Below are 20,044 nucleotides of genomic sequence, written 5' to 3' on the forward strand. Positions count from 1 at the left end.
AGAAATATTAGAAGGATCACAAATATCACTCAAATACATCTCAATTCAATCTTAATTTAATTCTAGTTAAAATCCTATTGAACTTCATTCAAAATTTAGGCCAAAACTAATTAAATCTTAAATCCTCATAAAATCCTAAACCCTAAATCAAACCCTAAACAAACCTTAAATCAAATCCCAACCAAATCCTAAACCAAATCTTAATCAAAACCTAAACCAAATCCTAAACCCTAAATCAAATCCTAATCCAAATCTTAAATCCTAAACCAAATCCTAATCCAAATCCTAAATCCTAATCCTAAACTCTAAATCAAATCCTAATCCAAATCCTAAATCAAACCTTAATCCAAATCCTAAATCCTAAACCCTAAACCAAATCCTAAACCAAATCCTAATCCTAAATCAAATCCTAATCCAAATCCTAAATCCTAAACCAAACCCTAAATAAATTCTAAATCCTAAATCCTAAATAAAACCCTAATCCAAATCCTAATCAAACCTTAAACCTAATCCTAAACCAAATCCTAAATTAAACCCTAGTAATTCCTACAACAGATTTAAACTTCAATAACTAATGAATAAACAATTGATCTTAATTCAAATTTAGCACACTTCTTAAAAAATAACTTAAAATTAAGCACAAAAAAATTAAAAAGGATCGGAGTTACCAAATTGACGATAACCTAAAAAATAATCTCGGATATTGGTTGGCCTCCTTCTCTAATCTTGATGCCAATCTTCCAGAGCCAATATCTCTCTTTTGCACTATTTAATTGATCTCTAAATTCTCATACACATAGAAAAAAAATTCAAATATCCTTTCATATAAGTTTCACTTCAATCCAACTAGTAGATTGCAAGAAATCTTAAAAACCCCAATTGGACCTAAAATTCTATTTTCTGAGACCTTGACCCACCTAAATCTCAATATCCCTCAATTCAATTATTCGATCGAGTTCAAATTCATGAAACATATTAAACAAAAATATAACCATAAATCCACAAAATTTCATCCATATATCTATTATAAAACTCTTGAAATCACCCAAAACGTAATCCCTATTTTATTTCATAAAACCCAAGTCATCCAAAACAATCCTTGACTTTGCAAAGCTATTACAAAGTCATAACAACTTCAACTCACCCAAAATCAATGCTCATAGAAAACTTATTCAGTCTGCTATCAAACCTCACTCTCCAATCTCCAAAAGAACCCCGGAGTCATCATCGAGACTCAGTTTTGTGCCTCAAGGTCTGATTTCGACCCTGGTTCATAACCCGCCCTCTCCGGATATCAATATTTAATTTTTCTAAGTAAATTTTTTCTAAAATTTACTCTTAACTTCCTTCTAAAGATGTCTATATCATTTATTTTTCCAATCTATCTTATTTTGCCTTACTTATGGTACTACAAAGTAAGTAGAGGTTACCTCTCTAAAAGGCAGCATTGGTACCTTTTAATTTTTCTACCCCTTTGACTATTAACTATATTTCTAAGATAATTTGTTCTAATACTTTGAACTAAGATCTCTTAAATTATAATAATCTCCACACTCTTTCACCTATTAGTCATATTACATCATGATAGTGGTATTTTTTGAATTTCCTCAAGATCAAGACAAGTTTGGCATTTGGCATCGACGCCTTGATCATTTGAATGCCAAGAGCATGAAGGAGCTCCAATCCATGGTAAGTGGCTTAAATCTTGGTCATATAAGCCACAATGCTATGACACTTGCTTGTGAAGGTTGTATTCAAGGTAAACAACAAAGGTCCTCATTTCCAAGTGGAATTGCAACACGTGCAACCAAGTTATTAGAGATTGTCCATTCTGATGTTTGTGGACCTATGAGGATGCCATCAATAGGAGGTGCAAGGTATTTTGTCACATTCATTGATGACTTTTCAAGGAAAGTATGGATTTTCATCCTCAAAGCAAAGAGTGAGTGTTTCACAAGGTTTAAGGAGTTTAAAGCACTTTTGGAGAAGCAATGTGAATGCAAAATCAACGTATTGCGTACAGACAATGGAGGTGAATAAATGTCAAAGTAATTCAATGATTTCTTAAAGTTGCATGGTATTGCAAGACAAACCTCTACTCCTTACACTCTACAACAAAATGGAGTTGCTAAAAGAACAAATCAAACCATTATGGAGATGGCAAGCAGTATGCTTCATGCACAATACCTTGGAGATGAGTTTTGGGCGGAAGTAGTGTTGAATGCAGTATACACAAGAAATAGGTGTCCTACAAGTACACTTACATCAATGATGCCGGAAGAAGCTTGAAGTGGGAGAAAACCTTGTGTTTCTCACATGAAGACCTTTGGATGCATAGCATATGCAAAGATACCAGGTTATATGAGATCAAAATTTGATGCAAAAGGTACAAAATGTGTATTTGTTGGATATTGTGAAAGTACCAAGGCTTATAGGCTCATGTGTTTGGAAATTAAAAAGATCATCAAAAGTCGTGATGTTGAATTTTTGGAGCACAAGAGTGCTTGTGAGTACTTGGGATATGTCCAAATAGAAGTAATGGTGTGTTTGTGGACACATCTTCAAATTCAGTAAAGAAAGAAGAAGACAAAGATAATGATGGTTGTAAAGATGGAAATAAAGATGAAGAGACAAAGAAGGTCGACAAGAAGGCCTCTACAATTGCTAAGACCAGCAATGAAGAGCATGAAGATGTTGATGATGATGGTGATGAGGATTATGAACCTTTGAGTAATAAAAGTCTATCTTCAAAAGAAAAGAAGGTTGGAAGTGACCATAGAATGCAACAAGTTGAGTCTTCTTCAAATAAAAAGAGATATCGTTTGAAAGATAGAAAAAAACATGGTGAATGGTGGAAGGACCATATTTTTCTTTAAGTAATTAAAGAACATGCCAATATTACACTTCTTGCTGATCCGTTGAGTTTATGTGATGCAATGAAGTCCTTGGATGCTATGAAATCGAAGAATGCTATGGAAGAAGAATACAAATCACTCATAGACAATGGAACATGGGAATTGACTCAACTTCTATCAAATCAAGCTTCAATTGGTTGTAAGTGGGTATTTAGAACCAAAAGAGATATAATGGGCAATATTGTGAGGTATAAAGAAGATTGATTGCCAAAGACTACTCACAAGTTATTGGTGTTGATTTCAATGAGACATTTGCTTCCATGGCCAAATTCACCACCATTAGAACCATTGTGGCAATTGGGGCAGCAATGGACTTAGAGATGTACCAAATGGATGTGAAGACGGCTTTTTTGAATGGAGACATCTACATGGATCAAACTCAAAGATTTGTTGAAGAAGGCAAACAATACCTTGTGTGTAAGTTGAAAAAATCCTTGTATGGGCTTTAGTAATCATCAAGGGCATGGTACCAACGTATCGACACCTTCTTTGTAAATGAAGGATTTATAAGGAGTGAGGCTGATCATTCCATGTATGTGATGCAATCAAAAGCCTTCTTGCTGATTGTTATTCTTTATGTTGATGATTTGATCATTTTGACCAATACTTTAAAAAAGATGGATTGATTGAAGGCAAAGTTAGCAAAAGAATTTGAAATGAGTGATTTGGGAGAGCTCCATTATTGCTTAGAAGTGGAATTTGTGAGAGATCGAGCTAAAAAGTTCATTACATTGAATCAAAAGAAGTACATTAAAGAGGTATTGAAATGGTTCAACATGGAGGAGTGCAAGTCCATTGGAACACCTTTGGAGGCAAATTTGAAGTTGATGAAGCTCACAAATGAGGAATTTGCTGAAGTTGAAGAAGAAATGAAAGATGTTCTATACAAGGCAGTAGTAAGCTCACTTATGCATGCAATGGTTGGTACAAGGGTGGATCTTACATATGTGGTGAGTATTGTGAGTCAACACATGTCAAAGGTTGGACCAATTCATTGGGCAACCATTAAGAGGATCTTGAGGTACTTAAAAGGCACTTTGAACTTCAAATTATGTCTTGGAGGTGATAGTATTACATGTATGGATATTGTGATGCGGATTGGGCTAGAGATGCAAATGATAGAAGGTCAACAACGAGATATATATTCTTTGTTAGAGTAGGAGCAATTTCATGGAATTGTAAGAGACAACCAATAATTGCAAGGTCTACAATGGAGGCGAAATACATGGAAGCAAGTCATGGTGCAATGGAGACAATATGGCTAAAATAAGTTTTAGAAGACATTGGACTTGTGCAATTGGAAGCAACTCCAATGAAGTGTGAGAATCAAGGATGCCTTTCTTTTGCCAAGAATCCAAAGCATCATTCAAAGACAAAGCATATTGACATTTAACACCACTTCATACGGGAGAAGATTGAGATGGAAATAATTGACATGAAATATTGTGTAATGGAAGACATGCTTGTTAATTTACTCACAAAAGCATTGGTGAAGGATAGACATTACAAATTGATAAAGAAATTAGGTTTATTAACCTTTGACCAATAGCAAAGTAGGAGTATTAAAATAAATGGAGGATAAATTAGAAGGTAAAAGATATTATCTTAGATAAGTTACTAATGGTCAAAGGGCAGCAAAAAGATGAAGGAAAGTTATCAAGGTGACGGCTAGGGTTTTAAGTGGTGGCTAGGTTAAGAGAAATCTAGGGTTTAGTTAGATGAAAGTAAGATGAATACTAGCCAAAATGGATGTAATCTCTATCTATAAGTAAAGGGTGTTGGAAGTGAGAGGTATCTCATTCCACACTTCTCTTGTATCTAACCTTGCTGATTTCTACTTACTTATGTCTTGCTTATTGTGTTTCTTCAATAAAGCCTTCGTAACTTTCTTCAAATAAAACATTTAGAATACCATCGGGAGTTGTTCATACCTCCAATAAAATCACCAAATATCGAAAAAAAATTTGAAGGTTGTGATACCAAATACATTGTATCTTTCCATCTATTTGAAGAAAGACATGTCATTCTTGAGTATCTTTATTTTGATTACATTGTCTTAAAGGTTGTGATAATTGTATTGTCTTATCTGATAAGTCAATAAATGAAAGCTCTTGAATTGAATTTGCTGGTTGTTAATTCTCCATCTCTTTAAGATCATATATATAGAAACTACAAAAAAAGATAGAAGATAGAAAATTTTCTTTCTTTGATTTTGTTTCTTATATAGCAAAGATTTGCTATTCTTTTATCTTAATTTTGATGGATGTTGTCAATAAAAATCTTTAAATTTCTTTGCTGTATTTTCAAGATTCTTTGTTGACTCTCATGTGCTTTCTTTAATATCATATCCACACTAATGAACAAGATATTCTAACATATTTTTGTGCTGCCTTGAATCTAAGACTTCTTTTACCTTGAACTCTTGATTATTATCTGCTTCTATTGGAGGAGGTGGCATTTGTCTTCTTTCAAAGATATTCACTGTCTTATATAGTTTAAGAAGAGACAAGTGAAATATGGAGTAGATCTTCATAGACTCCAGTAGATATAATCAATAAAGAATGAGATTGACTTATTTACTAATAAGAAAAGGTCAAAGCTTATGATAATCTATCTTGTCATAAATACAAATAGTCTTAATATTTCTATAAAATAATCATACCTTGTCACCTACGTTGAATTGTGGTTATTTCTTACAATAAGTATCTGCATTAATTTTTTGTCATTCTTGAGCTTTCTTTAACTACGCCTTCATTGTTGCATGTAGCTCTACCAAAAATTTGCCAAATCTTCTTCCATAAGATTATTAACTTTTAAAAAGTCAAAAGTATTAAGTCATAGATAATAACCATAATTAGCAAAGAAAGATGTTTGTTGAGTGGAAGAATGTACCCAACTATTGTATGTAAATTTTGATAATGGTAAAAGAGTTGTCCAATCATCTTGATGATAGTTAATGATACACCTCAAATACTGTTCTAATATTTGATTTATTCATTCTATTTGTCTATTAATTTGAGGATGAAAAGTTGAAGAGAGCTTTATATCCATCTTTAAAATCTTATAAACGATTCTCCAAAATCTTAATATAAATTGAGTCTCTCTATATGATATAATATCTTTAGGCAATCCGTGATAGTAATAGATGTTGTTAAAAAAAAGCTTAGCTATTTCTTTACCTATGATAGATTTTGTATATAGTACAAAATGTACCATCTTGGTAAAATAATCTACTACTATGAGTATAAAATCATACAAACATGAGACTAAAAGATTTGTAATAAAATCCATAGAAACTCAAGACAAAATTTGATGCATCTATTTTAATGAAAAATTTCACACATTAGTTTGAAATAACCAATTCTAATATCCATGTCATCCAATTATTTTAGATTGCATATATTGATACAAATGCCACAGTATTACTTTCATCTTATTCCACATAGAAATATGCATGTATTCTATATTTCTTTAAAAATCAATAAATATTATATTTAAGTAATTGTAAATAGAAAAAGAATAGAAGCAAAGGTGCCATACTAAACATCAGTTTTTGGATCTAATGGCACTACATAAGTAGATGACTTCCCATATAAAAATATCTTATATAAATAAAAAATCAATTTTTAAAACATCTAACAAGTTACACAATATTCTCAAATAGGACATGGTACGACTTAACTAAAGAGTATTCACCATAAATTTAGTCTATATCATACAAAAATTATGAATAGCAATATTTCAGAAATTTCAACCAATCACATGTGAACTTTTTCACAACATATATATAGAGATATTATAGTCTATCTATGATAAAGTTTTTTCAACAAAATTCTTCTAATTCTCAACAAAATCATTTAGGTTGCTAAATAACTCTCCTTTCTAGTTACTTGTACAAAAATGCAATAAATCCTTATTATTATTATTATTATTATTTAATATTAATATCTACTATCCTCTGACGTAAGCAGTGACGTGACATTTGGTGGTTGCTTATCTGAGGCTCTCTGCCAAGAGAGTGCTGCTCATGGGTCTCTCCTGCCCCCCCCCCCACTCTGCCCAGCCTGCCCCTCCTCCTAGCGGGCAGAGAGGGCAGGGCGGGCAGTGGGACGGGCAGGCCTGTCATGCGGGAAAAGGGAAGGAAGGGGAATGGGAATAGCCGCGGCCTCCTTTTGCCTTTTTCGCTTTATTTTTTCCCTTTCTCTGTTTTACTTTACGCTTTCCCGACTCGATTCCCTGAACCCCGTTTCCACAGCGGAGGCTTCTAACGCCCTTCTTCGCATCAAATCCTGAACCTGGACAGCTTCGTCGCGCTCTGAGCAGACCTAGAGCGATTTGTAAACCCAGAGCCTCTCCTCGCCCATCGCCATTGTGGAAGTAGAAGTAGAAGTCGAAGAAGAATCTTTTGACGTCGAGCCCATGAAGCACAAGCGATTTAGTAGCAGGCAAACACAGGTAGCTCAGGGGAATTCCAGCTCTAAACCAGCGCCAGCAAACAAGCTCTCATCTTGAACCCGCGCAGAAAAGCTGTCCACGGAATTGCGGAGGCCTACGCTCTTCTCCGCAGTAGAACGACTCCACTGAGACCCTTCACAGCCGCAATAGAGCCTCGCACGATGACATAACAGTCTTGCCCCTCAATTTTGTTCCGAGAGACGTTTTTTTCCTGTAGAATTCCCATCCGTACAGCCTTGCAAGTGTTTGGGATTGCTCGAATTTGAATCATCGTGGTTTCCTTTTCTCATGATGGTGAGTTAGTTCAACGAGCATTAACTGCGCAACCTGACCCAACTAAGCGAAAATTACGATAATCTGAAGGGTCTTGGGATATAGAATTTCACGAGGATTAGACTTGCATGCTCTTTGCAGTGGATTTTCCGCACCCAATGGGGGCTTTATGTATTCACTCGAAAAGGAAAAGTCAGGCACGCCGATTCTCTTCTACCACCTACATCTGGATTCCCACATGAGAGCGCTGCATGAATATTGTTCTGCATCCCTTATGGGCCTAGAGGATATGATTCGCATCTCTCCGGCAGGGCCCCGCCAGAGGATCGGCTCTCTGGTCTGTGGAATTCCAGAGATGTCAACGAGAAACGTAGAGCCGTTCGTTCTCGCTCCCGCTCTGTTTGATTGACAGTCGCTCTTCCCCACCGCGAGCTCAAACCTGGCAGGATGATACTGGAGAGTATCGAGGCAGCTGCGAAGTCATGGCGACTCTCTCTGTGGGCTTTCCCTTCCGACAATTCACCTGGCGCGGAATCAACACCTTCAGCTTCCCTGACTTCCAGTCAAAACTTTACGAATCCAGGATATCCCACAACATCCATGTTCTAACGCAGCGCATATTTCCACTGCCGAGGAGTTTACCTCGCAGTTCTTTCCTCAATTTCGATTTGAATATCGCACGTCACATTCGATACTTTTGATACTCGCCGGAAATAATTTACATGAATGACCAATCGAGCATCCACCTACAACACCATGTGCTCAAATTAGGATTGACCCTGATTGTGCTACAGTCAATGTTCGTCAATGTTAGTCTTTAGTTTAAAACAGTGAAAACATGAATTGCATGAGTATATTTGTAAAATTAAAAGTAATGGAGCTATTTACTTGTACTAATAAGCCATTCCATGAGACTAATTCAGCCCATGCTGGAGCCTGTCTTGAGGCGTGAAGCTCTGCCGTCGAGTCTGTCAGAGGGAGGTGACTTGACCTGTGGAGTCTGGGTTGTCTCTTTACTCTGGCTGTGCAATCTGGTGCAACTCCAGGAGTACTCTCTGTTGGACTGTCATGGAGTAACTTGTGCCGGTAGTACGCGGCGCGTTTGCAGAGGAGTTCGTTTGCCGCTGCAGATCGAACTGCTGGATATGGTACATACGTGGAGATGGGTACAAAATGAGTTATTTCTCCAAGCGTTTCCTCTGTGTTTTTTGGTACAAGTTAGTACTCTTTCACGGTTCTTACGGTTGTGAGCGCAAGTGCAATGGAGTGGGGTCGCAGGTGAATTCCACAGCAGCGTTGAGGTCATTCAAAGAATCATTCAGATGATGACCTTTCCCTTTGACTCTTGCCTGTCCATTTGGGTGGTACTCATTGTAAGTTGTTGAAGTGGATGTCCACCGAGGTCGGGAAGCCACATTTCTATTCGCTGGACGAGGCCCCCTCCCTTCCTCTGACCCGTGATGCTCATTGACGTCTGTCAGGCAGTAATCTGAGGCTTTAGTTTTCAAGAGCTGGTTCGGTAGTGAGATAGCAGCACCGCAAGATGTTTCTTTGTGACGGCATTGCCTTCTTGAGAGATTCGTTCTCAGTTTATTTTACATTCTGTTCGTAGATGCTATAGCTGATTGCTGACCCTCGAGAGCTATGTAGCGGTTCGCTACGCAACACAGCTGGGGGTAATCAAGAATCCAGTGCTGGAACTGGTTGTCAAGTGCAGCTGAATGATTGCGAGTGCAGATTGCGTAGACGTATCGAGGCGGCTTTTGTGTTGGGAAAGAGGGGCGGAAGCTGTGTGTGTGTGTGTGAAAAAGAGAGAGAGAGAGAGAGAGAGAGAGAGAGGAGACTTTGAGGCATTGCAAGAATGGCAGGAATTAGACCAAAATGGCTGAGGCTGCAGCTTGTAGCGCCATGGGCGGTCTTCATTTTTATTCTCAGCTCGTGTAGTTCAAGGACTTCGGCAATATCCCTGCCTGACCAAGGCGAGTGAATTTGCGAACGCTGCATGGCATGGATTTCTTCGACACCGCTTTTCACTTTCTGCGCAGTGTTGTTGTTGCATTAGGAATGGGAGTTCATGATTGAAGGTTTAACAATGTCGTTGGTGGTGAATAACTTGAATGCAACATTCAATGTGGTCGACTCTGCCAGATTTCAAAAAGTGTTTATAGGTGGCACTGTTTTCACAATGCTCGTCCGTAAAGAACTCTATGAACGAATATCTGTCCAAAGTCATGATCGAGAGAATTGTGTGAAGATAGTCCACAAATTTAACATTTTCCATAGACACTGAGATAAATAACACTCTCGCAGCAATTTCAGGGACTCTCCCAAAGCTTGACGCCCATGACTCTAGCACAATGCCCATCTCTGGCGCGCGACACAATTGTTAGGTTACTGAGTTCATCAGCTTGTACCTATGTTTGTCGCAGTACGTGAACCTTTTCAACATTGTTGATTGCAGTACGTGCTCTTATGAACCTGAAAGCGGCATTCATGAATGGTGAGCACGAGCTGCATGACTGGGATAACGGAAGCCAATCTCCCTGTGGATGGCTGGGTGTAACATGCAACAACCTCACTTTTGAAGTGACAGCGCTGTAAGTTGGATGTGCAAACTGGTATTCGTAGAGCTCCTGGTATTAGCAGGTCCTCCCGGCTTAGTGCCTAGTAAGCTTAACACGAGACGAACAAGGTTGTGCTGTGAAGGATTTTCCTGCAGATGTTTCGACTTATTGTTGTGGTAAAGCTTCAAGTTGCTGAGACTGTGGTTCTTTATGCCTTAGGGATTCATCATTGCGCTTTCTAAGCCTCTTGGGTACGTCTTTCGGCTGTGCAGGAATTTGTCAGATCTTGCTCTTTCAGGCGAAATATCTCCGTCGATTGGACTTTTGTGGAACCTTCAAGTCTTGTGAGGCCCTCAAAAGACTACGACTAATACTTAAATGTCCTGGAAAATTGATATGAGTCACCCTTAAAACCTAGACCTCATGAAACACTCAAAAATTTTCCTCTTGAGTTTTGCAGGGACCTCAGTCAGAACAGTATTTTCGGACAGCTTCCAATTGAGATATGCAACTGCACAAGCCTGACATGGATGTAAGTCTCCTCTTTTGGTGACACATCAGAGTGAAAGCACTGTCAGTATTGACAAGAACGACACATCGATCTGTGTCAACATCTTTGGTGTTCTGACACGAATGACTCATCGATCTGTGTCAATATCTTCGGTATTCTGACACGAGCTATTCATTATCAATATCATGCCCTTCCATCCGTGATACATGAATTTAGCTGGCGTTGGTGACAAGACCAGCTTTAAATCTTTTCATAATACTCTGCTTTTGAATGCTCCTGTGAACGGCTAGAGGCTCATGGTTAAGTGTCACCCCCTTCTTCTGCAGAGATTTGTCAGGGAACAACCTCAATGGCGAGATTCCATATCTCCTGTCACAGTTGCAGCTGCTTGAAGTCTTGTAAGTTCCCTGTTGCATCTTGGATTGAGACGTAGAAGCTGGTTCAACTCCACCTCGATGAAACAACTGCCTCTCACTTCTTAAAACTTCACAGCAGCAAATGGAGTCTCTCTTAGAGCAGAAATTAATTCTTGTTGTTCAATCATGTAGGAATTTGAGGAACAACAAGTTCTCGGGGCCTATACCCTCCTCGTTTGCAAGTCTTTCAAATCTGCGACACTTGTAAGCGCAATGTCCAGCTCCTTATACAATGCATACTTTATTCCTGGTCATGGTTACTTCACGATATACACACTCGATTGAAGGGTTCTTTTTTTTTTTTTTTTTTTTTTTTTTAGCTAGATGCCAATCACACTTACGGAAACTTTGCTTTTGAACAGAGACATGCAGATCAACAACTTGTCGGGTCCCATACCTCCCTTACTCTATTGGAGTGAAACGTTGCAGTACCTGTAAGTCTCAAAACACGAGGACACATCTGTAATTCTCACGAATTCATAGCGACTTATCTCAACGGGTTCCTAGGATATGATATTTTCTGTCTCTCTCAGTTGAAATTTAATCTTTTCGATCTATAGTATCACTGGAAATCCAAGTTTCATTTTGGTTGATGTGTTCACAAGCTTCATCAATTGTGGTCTGTATTTATATTTTAATTCCTTGCACGTTACTTTTAGGAGTGGCATTTCTAATTTAGAATTCTCACTGTTCATTCTGTCAAATTTCTGTTGCAGAATGTTGAAGTCCAACCAGCTGACTGGAGGTCTATCTGATGACATGTGCAAATCAACCCAGCTTGCCTATTTGTAAGCGTCAATTTTCGTTATTATATTATGCGTAAGTTATAAGTTTGCGGCTGTTCATGGTCGTTGTACTCAAGTCCCAACAGAACTCCTGGAAAAAGTACCAGTATTTTCAGATATTTTGAAGCCAAGGAAAATGACTGCGTATCTCGAAAAAGAGAACGGTTCCTCTATGTTCATCCTCTGTAGTATCAAACTGAAGTCTTTGCAACATGCGCCGAAACCCCTGACAGAAGTGCCATTTCTATATTTGTCTTCAGCAATGTCCGAGAAAACAAGCTCTCAGGGCCGCTGCCCGCTTGTATTGGAAACTGCACATCATTCCAGATCTTGTAAGTGACACAACCAATTCCAAGGTCGAATGATTCATATCTCAGCTATTTTGCATTGATCTTAGATGTTTTGAGAGCTTCATATTGAAGTCTCAAGCTTGCGGATGTGTGTCCTCAGGGACTTGAGCCATAACAACTTCTCCGGAGAGATTCCGTACAACATTGGCTACTTACAAGTCAGCACCTTGTAAGTTTAAACTCCTCTCTACAATCGAAGTGGAGCTACCACATTCGATTGACTAAGAATGCAGTCCCTTCTTTAGACATGAACAAAATGATCCTCAAGTCGTGATTTCAAATTTAATTGCAGGTCATTAGAAGGGAACAGGCTCTCTGGTGGAATTCCTAATGTTTTAGGGCTCATGCAGGCCCTTGTAATCCTGTAAGTTTACTTTTTTTGGCTGTCTTGTATGTTGCATGAGAAATGAAACAGCTTGGACGTTTTCAACACCGTCAAACTATATGATGCTTGACATTGATATGCACAAAATCTGCTGGTTGAACAGTGTTCTCTCATCTCCTGAGGAACAGAGGCGTGTTTATTTCTTTACCTTACTGCAAATAGGAAAACAAAATTTTAGGAAAATGTGTAAGATTGTTATGTGATTTTGATATTGTCCAGCGACCTAAGTAACAACCAACTTGAAGGGGAGATTCCTCCAATACTTGGGAACCTAACTTGTCTTACAAAACTGTGAGTTGGACGCATTTCCCTGTTACCTTACAAACCTTCTTGTATTTGGAAGAATTCAGTTGTTTGAATTTTTTTGCTCCATTGCATGATGAAGACCCACTGAACTCATATGCACAATTGATACTTGAATGAACGCGAATAAGATTCATTTGATTACAGGATCACAGTTTCGATTTCTGCCTCTTGCAGATATCTCTACAATAACAACATCACTGGTCATATACCGATAGAATTTGGAAATCTATCACGGCTGAACTACCTGTAAGATCCTTTGAGTGACAGCATTTCTATTTGGAAGCAGATCATCACTATGCCATATTTTCAAACATTGCCATATTGTCAACGGATTGCTAATGAAGTCAATTGGATAAATCATCTCGAAGCATAAATCTGTTTTTTTGCAGGGAGCTGAGCGGCAATAGCTTGACAGGACAGATACCGTCCGAGTTAAGCTACCTCACGGGTCTATTTGAACTGTAAATCTTCTAAACCCATCCTTTTCGCTAAGAGATGTTGAGACTTTTTCCACATGACCAGCGTATTCATTTCGATCAACTCAGACAAATCTAGAAACTAGACCTTGAAGAAACGTATCTCCATTTTGCAGGGATTTGTCTGAGAATCAGATCTCTGGATCAATTCCAGTAAATATCAGCTCTCTGACTGCACTGAACATCCTGTAAGTTATTCCCACGTCCAAATTTTTCAACTAAACCTGCGTTGGACTCAAGCACTCATGTTGAGTAGTACACAGTTGTACTGAGGCACACTGAGGTGTATCACCAGGAACGTGCACGGCAACCAGTTAAATGGAAGTATACCCCCGGGGCTTCAGCAGCTAACTAATCTCACCCGATTGTGAGTTTGCCTCCAATGTTGTGAATCTGAAACCGTGAGCACAGTGTCTTTAAAATAACCACCGTTCTTAATTTGAGATTTTGAGCCAAAGTACTTATTAGCAACCAATTGTTTAATGTTTTCAGGAATCTGTCATCCAACCACTTCACCGGAAGCGTGCCAGAGGAGATTGGAATGATTGTGAACCTTGACATACTGTAAGTCTAGGCTCTCGGAATATCAACTTATGCCTGTTGTAGTTGAAACTGAATGGACTAAAATTCATGTCAAAAACATGCGAGTTCCTTCTAATCTGAATTTTGTAGAGGGTAAAGGATTTGCTCTACGCTGATTTTAAATCCGATGTGCAGAGATTTGTCACACAACAATCTAACTGGACAAGTGCCTTCTTCAATCTCGACTCTTGAGCATTTGGTCTCCATGTATGACCTAGAAACATTCCGTCTTGAGATTTGAAGCACTTCTCTACTTTCAAACAGATAGAAATTTATTGGCTTCTTAACACTCACACGCTGAGTTTGCTAATACAGAGATCTACATGAAAACAACTTGAATGGGTCTATTCCAATGGCGTTCGGCAACTTGAAGAGCCTCAACTTTCTGTGAGTCACTTATCCTACGTGCGAGTTAGACCGAAAGGAGGTTCATAATGCAGATTGGGCCTAATCATCTGTGACTTCTCTTCGTTTGATGTGAATTCTCCCGATAATAAATGCCAATTTTTGTTTTGGTTGCAGTGACTTGTCGCATAACCACATTCAAGGGCCCATTCCCCTCGAACTTGGACAACTCTTAGAGCTGTTACACCTGTGAGTATTCTTCTCAACGTCACCCTCCTCCACTTCCAACGCTGACAGTTCGTCCCATCACACTCCTGTGTGTATACTAAACATTGTTCTATGGATTCTTATATTCTTCAGGGACTTGAGCTACAATAATCTCTCAGGCTCCATACCAGTACCACTAAAAGAATGTTTCGGTTTGAAACACTTGTAAGCTACGAAATCTTCATTGGGTAATTTGAAAGTGTACGCTTGTGTGGAGTGAATGGGTGGAAGAGTTTCAGGGAACGATTTTAAGTGTCCAGGTTCAGCAATGAGCGTAGCTTTGAACTGCCTCTATCAAGATTCTAAACTGATTTTATGAACTCTTCTGTTAACTCACATCTCAATGAAATTGTGCAGGAATTTGTCCTACAATCATCTCTCGGGAAACATTCCTCCAGATGAGCTCTTCTCAAGGTTTCCGGCGAGTAGGTGAAATATTCATATTCCCTCCACTTCTGAAACAGACCCGCGAGTAATGGTGATGAAGCTACCTTCTGCCCTCTTCCAGCTGCTCGTCCTCACACTTGCCAAATAGCTTTTGAGTGGTTGCTTGTTTGTTGGCAGCTACGCAGGAAACCCCCTGCTTTGCACCAACATCAGTGCCTCTTGTGGGCTTGTTCCTTTGAAGAGCACGAACATTGCGTCGCAGCCTCCAGGTTCGTATCGTTTCCAGTGACAAATTTTAGTCCTTCGTGAAATATACTTTTTTTTGTTTCCTCAGAATTTCACGAAATATCAAATTTCTTTAGCCACTAACGGTACTAGAGCATCTGCACAGGGACGCTTGGGGTTTCAGCCACATGGAGCATTACAATCTCTGCGCTTTGCTTGCTCGTTCTCCTCACTGTTGTGGCTATTCGATATGCACAACCACGAGTATTCCTTGAAAGCTCAAGCAAAATGTCTCAAGGTATGAAGCTCAATTTCTTCGAAGTACAATTCAAGGTGTGAAGATCATAAACTCTGAATTCATTTATGTCAAATGCAAGAGAGAACAACACACCTATGAATATCGATTGAATGGTGTTGTGAGCAGGTCCACCGAGATTCGTGATCCTAAACCTGGGCATGGCTCCCCAATCTCACGATGAGATGATGCGGCTTACAGAGAATCTCAGTGATAAGTACGTGATTGGCCGCGGAGGTTCGAGCACGGTTTACAGGTGTTCCCTAAAGAATGGGCATCCCATTGCGATCAAGAGGTTGCACAACACGTTTGCGCAAAATGTGCATGAATTTGAGACGGAGTTGAAGACGTTAGGTACCATCAAGCACCGAAATCTCGTAACTCTGCGCGGCTACTCCATGTCCTCCATCGGCAACTTCCTCTTTTACGATTACATGGAAAATGGAAGCCTGTATGATCATCTTCACGGTGATGCCCTGTGACCTAATCTAAACGCAAATCTAAAATCCATTCTTGTTTGACTGTTCTGCTAATTATCCGTGTGTCGTAACCAAAATGACTTGCCGCTGCAGGCCATGTGTCGAAGATCAAGCTCGATTGGAATACAAGGCTTAAAATTGCCACGGGAGCTGCACAGGGGCTCGCATACCTCCACAGAGATTGTAGACCGCAAGTCGTGCACCGTGACATCAAAGCTTGCAACATTCTCCTGGATGAAAACATGGTGGCACACGTCGCCGACTTTGGCATCGCAAAAAATATTCAGGCAGCTCGAACTCATACTTCCACACACGTTCTAGGCACCATTGGGTACATAGACCCCGAGTACGCACAAACGTCGCGCTTGAATGAGAAGTCGGACGTGTACAGCTTCGGCATCGTTTTGCTAGAGCTTCTTACGAGCAGAATGGCGGTCGACGACGAAGTGAATCTGCTCGATTGGGTACCGTTTAATGGCAGCCTTTCTAGTTCTCAGATTGATCTTGGGTTTGGTTATGGGTGGTGTTGAGAAATGGTAGGCTCAGATCATAACTGGCTTGTTTTGCAGGTCATGTCGAAACTGTTAGGGAAAACAATGCAAGATGTGGTTGACCCACACGCTCGAGCTACGTGCCAAAATCTGAACGCGCTGGAGAAGACCCTAAAACTTGCCCTTCTATGCTCAAAGCTAAATCCTTCTCATCGTCCATCGATGTATGATGTTTCTCAAGTTCTGCTCTCTCTCCTTCCTGTACAAATCGAAGAAGAGAGCCCTACTTTGAAGTCACCTTTCCCTGCGAATCAGCGTCGGTATATTGACATGTACGATACCAAGCATAAGGAAGCAATTTCTCTCAGTAAGAGCTCATCTGGCGACACTCTCCTTCACCAATTCAAGGAGGCAATATCTCGGAAACTGTGAGAAATTTCAAGGCATTGAAATTTATCTGAGATGTCCATGTTCACTCGTTGCACCCAGGGAATGGCATGCTTCAGGCTGGACGATGACGAGGCCGACCTTCGGCGTAGCTGCGATCAGAAAACCAACTCGAAGACGGTTCAACAGAGTCGTTCAAGCACAATGAAACGACATTTAAAACAGGAATCGCTTATCACGAGGATAATCTTGCCAGGAGTGTTCGGAAGTGGCGTCACGACCCAGATGGCGGCAGAGAGCTTCAACCTTGAGTCCCAGATTTCGAAGCATTCAATTAAGACTGTGGAAGGACTACTGGAGCAGTGGTGGGTCATTTGAAAGTGGTTTTTGTAGAGATTTTTGACACAGACGGGCAGGTGCAAGGAGGAGAGACAGACCTGTACAGATAGATCAGTCAAGATGAATTTTAGGTTTCCTCTTGCACTGGACTCAAGACAAAAAAACACATGGAACTTGAGCGCGTGTCTCAATTATGCTTCTCTAAAAGCGAGGAGCAACTGTTGTAATTATATACCACCCTGTTCTCCAGCTGACTCTGAATTGCATACCTAAGTCTGGCGTGTTTTGTTGCACTATTCTGGCACACACCCCCAACCACATTTGAAAATCGCAAGAAGACAGCCAGTTACACATTTCTCTTTAATTGAGCATGCTACAATGTGAACATTACCACAACCGGTGAGCTACAATGTTCCAATTAGAGTGTACAGTGTCCATTTCACAATCCTATGAGGTGTATCTCCCCAAGCATCAGCAAAGAGCTTTTGCTGCTGCTCATTCAACACCTCCCTCCCGGAATCAATAGCTTTCTGAACCGCCGACCACGAACGCAAGTGTGTTAAATATTCATTAAGCGTCGCTTGTTTTGTGGCTTCGAACTGAAACGGGCCAGTAGTTGTGAGTTTGGACCCCACGACAGGTTGAAACGGAAAGGAAATCGACTTATACTCTTCCTCAATGTAGCGCACCTGCGGGGCCCAATCCTGAAAGACCTTCTCATTGAAGTCATGCAAGACGGCATCCACAGCTGGTGATACTGACGGGGTCTGGTAAGTCCAAGCTGCGATTATGCCACCAGGCCTGCGCAGAACGCGCTTTACGTGGCCGTAGAAGTTGTCCAAGTCGAACCAGTGCAAGGCTTGGGCACACACCACTAGATCCACAGTCTCGGCATCTCCCACGAGAGTTCTCACCTCCTCTTCTGTCAAATGTGGGTTGGTGACCGCGTAGGTGATGTTCGGACGCTGGGCAGCTTGCTGGATTTGCTGCTTGCTCGCATCAGTTGCTACGACCTTCTCGTAATGATCCGCCAACTGCACAAGATTACCACAGCCTCCTTATCTCACTAACTCTCACACCCTGATCAGATTACAAGGTGAAATCCCCTTAACATGAGAACCGATCATCACATAATTGTAATACATATGACCACTGCATGACTCTGGGGGATAAACTATAAACTTTGATCGCCTGCCATGATTCTCAAAAACGCAAACCCACGCTGAGACTACCTGTCAGTCAGAAGCGACACGTTGTAGTAAAACATGGAGACCGTGGAGGATAAACAAATGAGGTTCTAGAAGCACCTGAACAGCAGCTTGTCCACTGCCGGTACCGACATCCCAAGCCACGGCGTGCGAAGGGGTGAGCGATGCCAGGTAAGAGAACAACGACTTGGGATAGATTGCTCTCGCAAGTGCATACTCTCGGGCTTGCTTCGAGAACAACGCAGCCATCGTGGCTGCGACTCGTCACAGCACCCCAACACTCTCCCCTCACCCACCTCAAACCCCTCGCAATCAACGCCTTCCACTCAACCACACGACTCCAAAAGAAAAACCCGCATCACTGCAACCATCACTGCAACAATCCACCCCACCAGAGCATTAACGGCATAATTCTGTCACCACCATCATCGACAGCAACTCCGGACAACGAAATTGATGCTGGGACATCGAAGGTGCTCAGAAAACACAGAAGAAACTTCTCCACATTTGCATTCCCCAAGATGCTAATTTTGGATGTCCCTCTTCCTACCCGAAATTGCGTACAACACTTCGACTGTTGGTTTTCATCAACAACGGGAGGGCGGTGTCTTCGACAACAAGCAATTGGAAGAGTGATGCTTGGAGAAGTTAGAATTGAGAGTGCTACAACTTAGTTTTAATGTAGCTTTTTAGAACTATTTTAAAATATATATTTTTAAAAAACATTTTTATTTAAGTTTAATATTTTTTTATGATTTAAACTTTTATTATATATATATATATATATATATATATAAATATATATGTATGTATGTATGTATTCATATGTTTATTGATTTAATAAAATAAGTAGGAAAATTTTGTAACTTTGTCATTTTTATATTTTAGCCTAGGAACATTTATTGCTATTTTAAAATATTAATATGAATATCTGTTATTGATTTTTTAAGAAATATTAGCTATTTATTGTGATAAAAGTATTAATTTTTTATGTTTTTTAATTTCTTTAATTTTAATCTTTGAGATTTTTATTTTTTTAATTTTTCTAAAACTTGTAGCAAGATTTTTTGACAAGTTTTTTTCATTGTATTTCATGTGAAAATGAATAATTTATCTTCTTTTCTAAAGATATCTATGCATCTTAAAGATTAAAAATTATTTATCTTTCAATTGATATGTTGCTTAACATAGTTTTTTTAAATAAAAATATCACTCCTCTCTTAAATATTATTCAAAAATAGAGAATGCAACTTTCTTCTTCATAGAAGATATTTTCATAAGAATTCTTTAAAACACGTTAGATAATATTTTAAATACAAATACTAAAATAGTTTAAAATAAATAAAGTTTTTTCTTTTTGAAATAATTTTTTATAAAATTATTTTATAAAATATATATATATATATATATATATATATATATATATATATATATATATATTACTAAAAAAATTACATAACAATCTACTAATATATAAAATATATGTGTACCTTTTTTTTACTAGCACTATATTAGATTGGTTCACATCTTTGTTGAAAAAGGATTTGGAAGTCCTTGGCAATTTTGAAAGAATATGAAGAAAACTTGGAAAAAAGTGATACAA

General features: G+C 39.3%; 2 protein-coding genes across 3 annotated transcripts; one reads left to right on the plus strand and one right to left on the minus strand.

The window, feature by feature from the left end:
• The first annotated feature begins 8,847 nt into the window (after positions 1–8,847).
• On the plus strand, positions 8,848–17,482 carry LOC112295578 (uncharacterized). Of its 2 annotated transcripts, none has more exons than XM_024547346.3 (27): positions 8,848–9,622; positions 10,105–10,240; positions 10,480–10,551; positions 10,668–10,739; positions 11,045–11,116; positions 11,267–11,338; positions 11,497–11,568; positions 11,851–11,922; positions 12,180–12,251; positions 12,370–12,438; positions 12,562–12,633; positions 12,874–12,945; positions 13,135–13,206; positions 13,350–13,421; positions 13,553–13,624; positions 13,732–13,803; positions 13,929–14,000; positions 14,154–14,225; positions 14,334–14,405; positions 14,541–14,612; positions 14,724–14,795; positions 14,988–15,059; positions 15,195–15,286; positions 15,409–15,540; positions 15,667–16,005; positions 16,110–16,480; positions 16,586–17,482. In XM_024547346.3, exons 1-27 carry the CDS (start codon positions 9,505–9,507, stop codon positions 16,937–16,939), a joined length of 2,979 nt encoding a protein of 992 aa, XP_024403114.1. In that variant the 5' UTR covers positions 8,848–9,504; the 3' UTR covers positions 16,940–17,482. The 2 variants fall into 2 exon arrangements, with proteins under 2 accessions (XP_024403114.1, XP_073396773.1); XM_073540672.2 differs by having other exon boundaries at positions 9,509–9,648.
• LOC112295579 (uncharacterized) lies at positions 17,417–18,813 on the minus strand. Its single transcript, XM_024547347.3, has 2 exons — positions 18,541–18,813; positions 17,417–18,267 (listed from the first exon to the last, which is right to left on the minus strand). Exons 1-2 carry the CDS (start codon positions 18,688–18,690, stop codon positions 17,638–17,640), a joined length of 780 nt encoding a protein of 259 aa, XP_024403115.1. The 5' UTR covers positions 18,691–18,813; the 3' UTR covers positions 17,417–17,637.
• Between the last annotated feature and the right edge of the window lie 1,231 nt (positions 18,814–20,044).

The sequence above is a fragment of the Physcomitrium patens genome, chromosome 18 (genome assembly GCF_059467195.1).
Source record: "Physcomitrium patens ecotype Gransden chromosome 18, ASM5946719v1, whole genome shotgun sequence".
NCBI lineage: Eukaryota > Viridiplantae > Streptophyta > Bryopsida > Funariales > Funariaceae > Physcomitrium > Physcomitrium patens.

Excerpts from the sequence above, each read along its gene's own strand:
- LOC112295579 (XM_024547347.3), bottom strand. The coding sequence starts at position 18,690 with ATGGCTGCGTTGTTCTCGAAGCAAGCCCGAGAGTATGCACTTGCGAGA. Across the intron at positions 18,268-18,540 it reads GTGGACAAGCTGCTGTTCAG|TTGGCGGATCATTACGAGAA; the intron begins GTGCTTCTAGAA and ends AATCTTGTGCAG.
- LOC112295578 (XM_024547346.3), top strand. The coding sequence starts at position 9,505 with ATGGCAGGAATTAGACCAAAATGGCTGAGGCTGCAGCTTGTAGCGCCA. Across the intron at positions 11,923-12,179 it reads TCAACCCAGCTTGCCTATTT|CAATGTCCGAGAAAACAAGC; the intron begins GTAAGCGTCAAT and ends ATTTGTCTTCAG. Across the intron at positions 14,613-14,723 it reads CTCTTAGAGCTGTTACACCT|GGACTTGAGCTACAATAATC; the intron begins GTGAGTATTCTT and ends TATATTCTTCAG.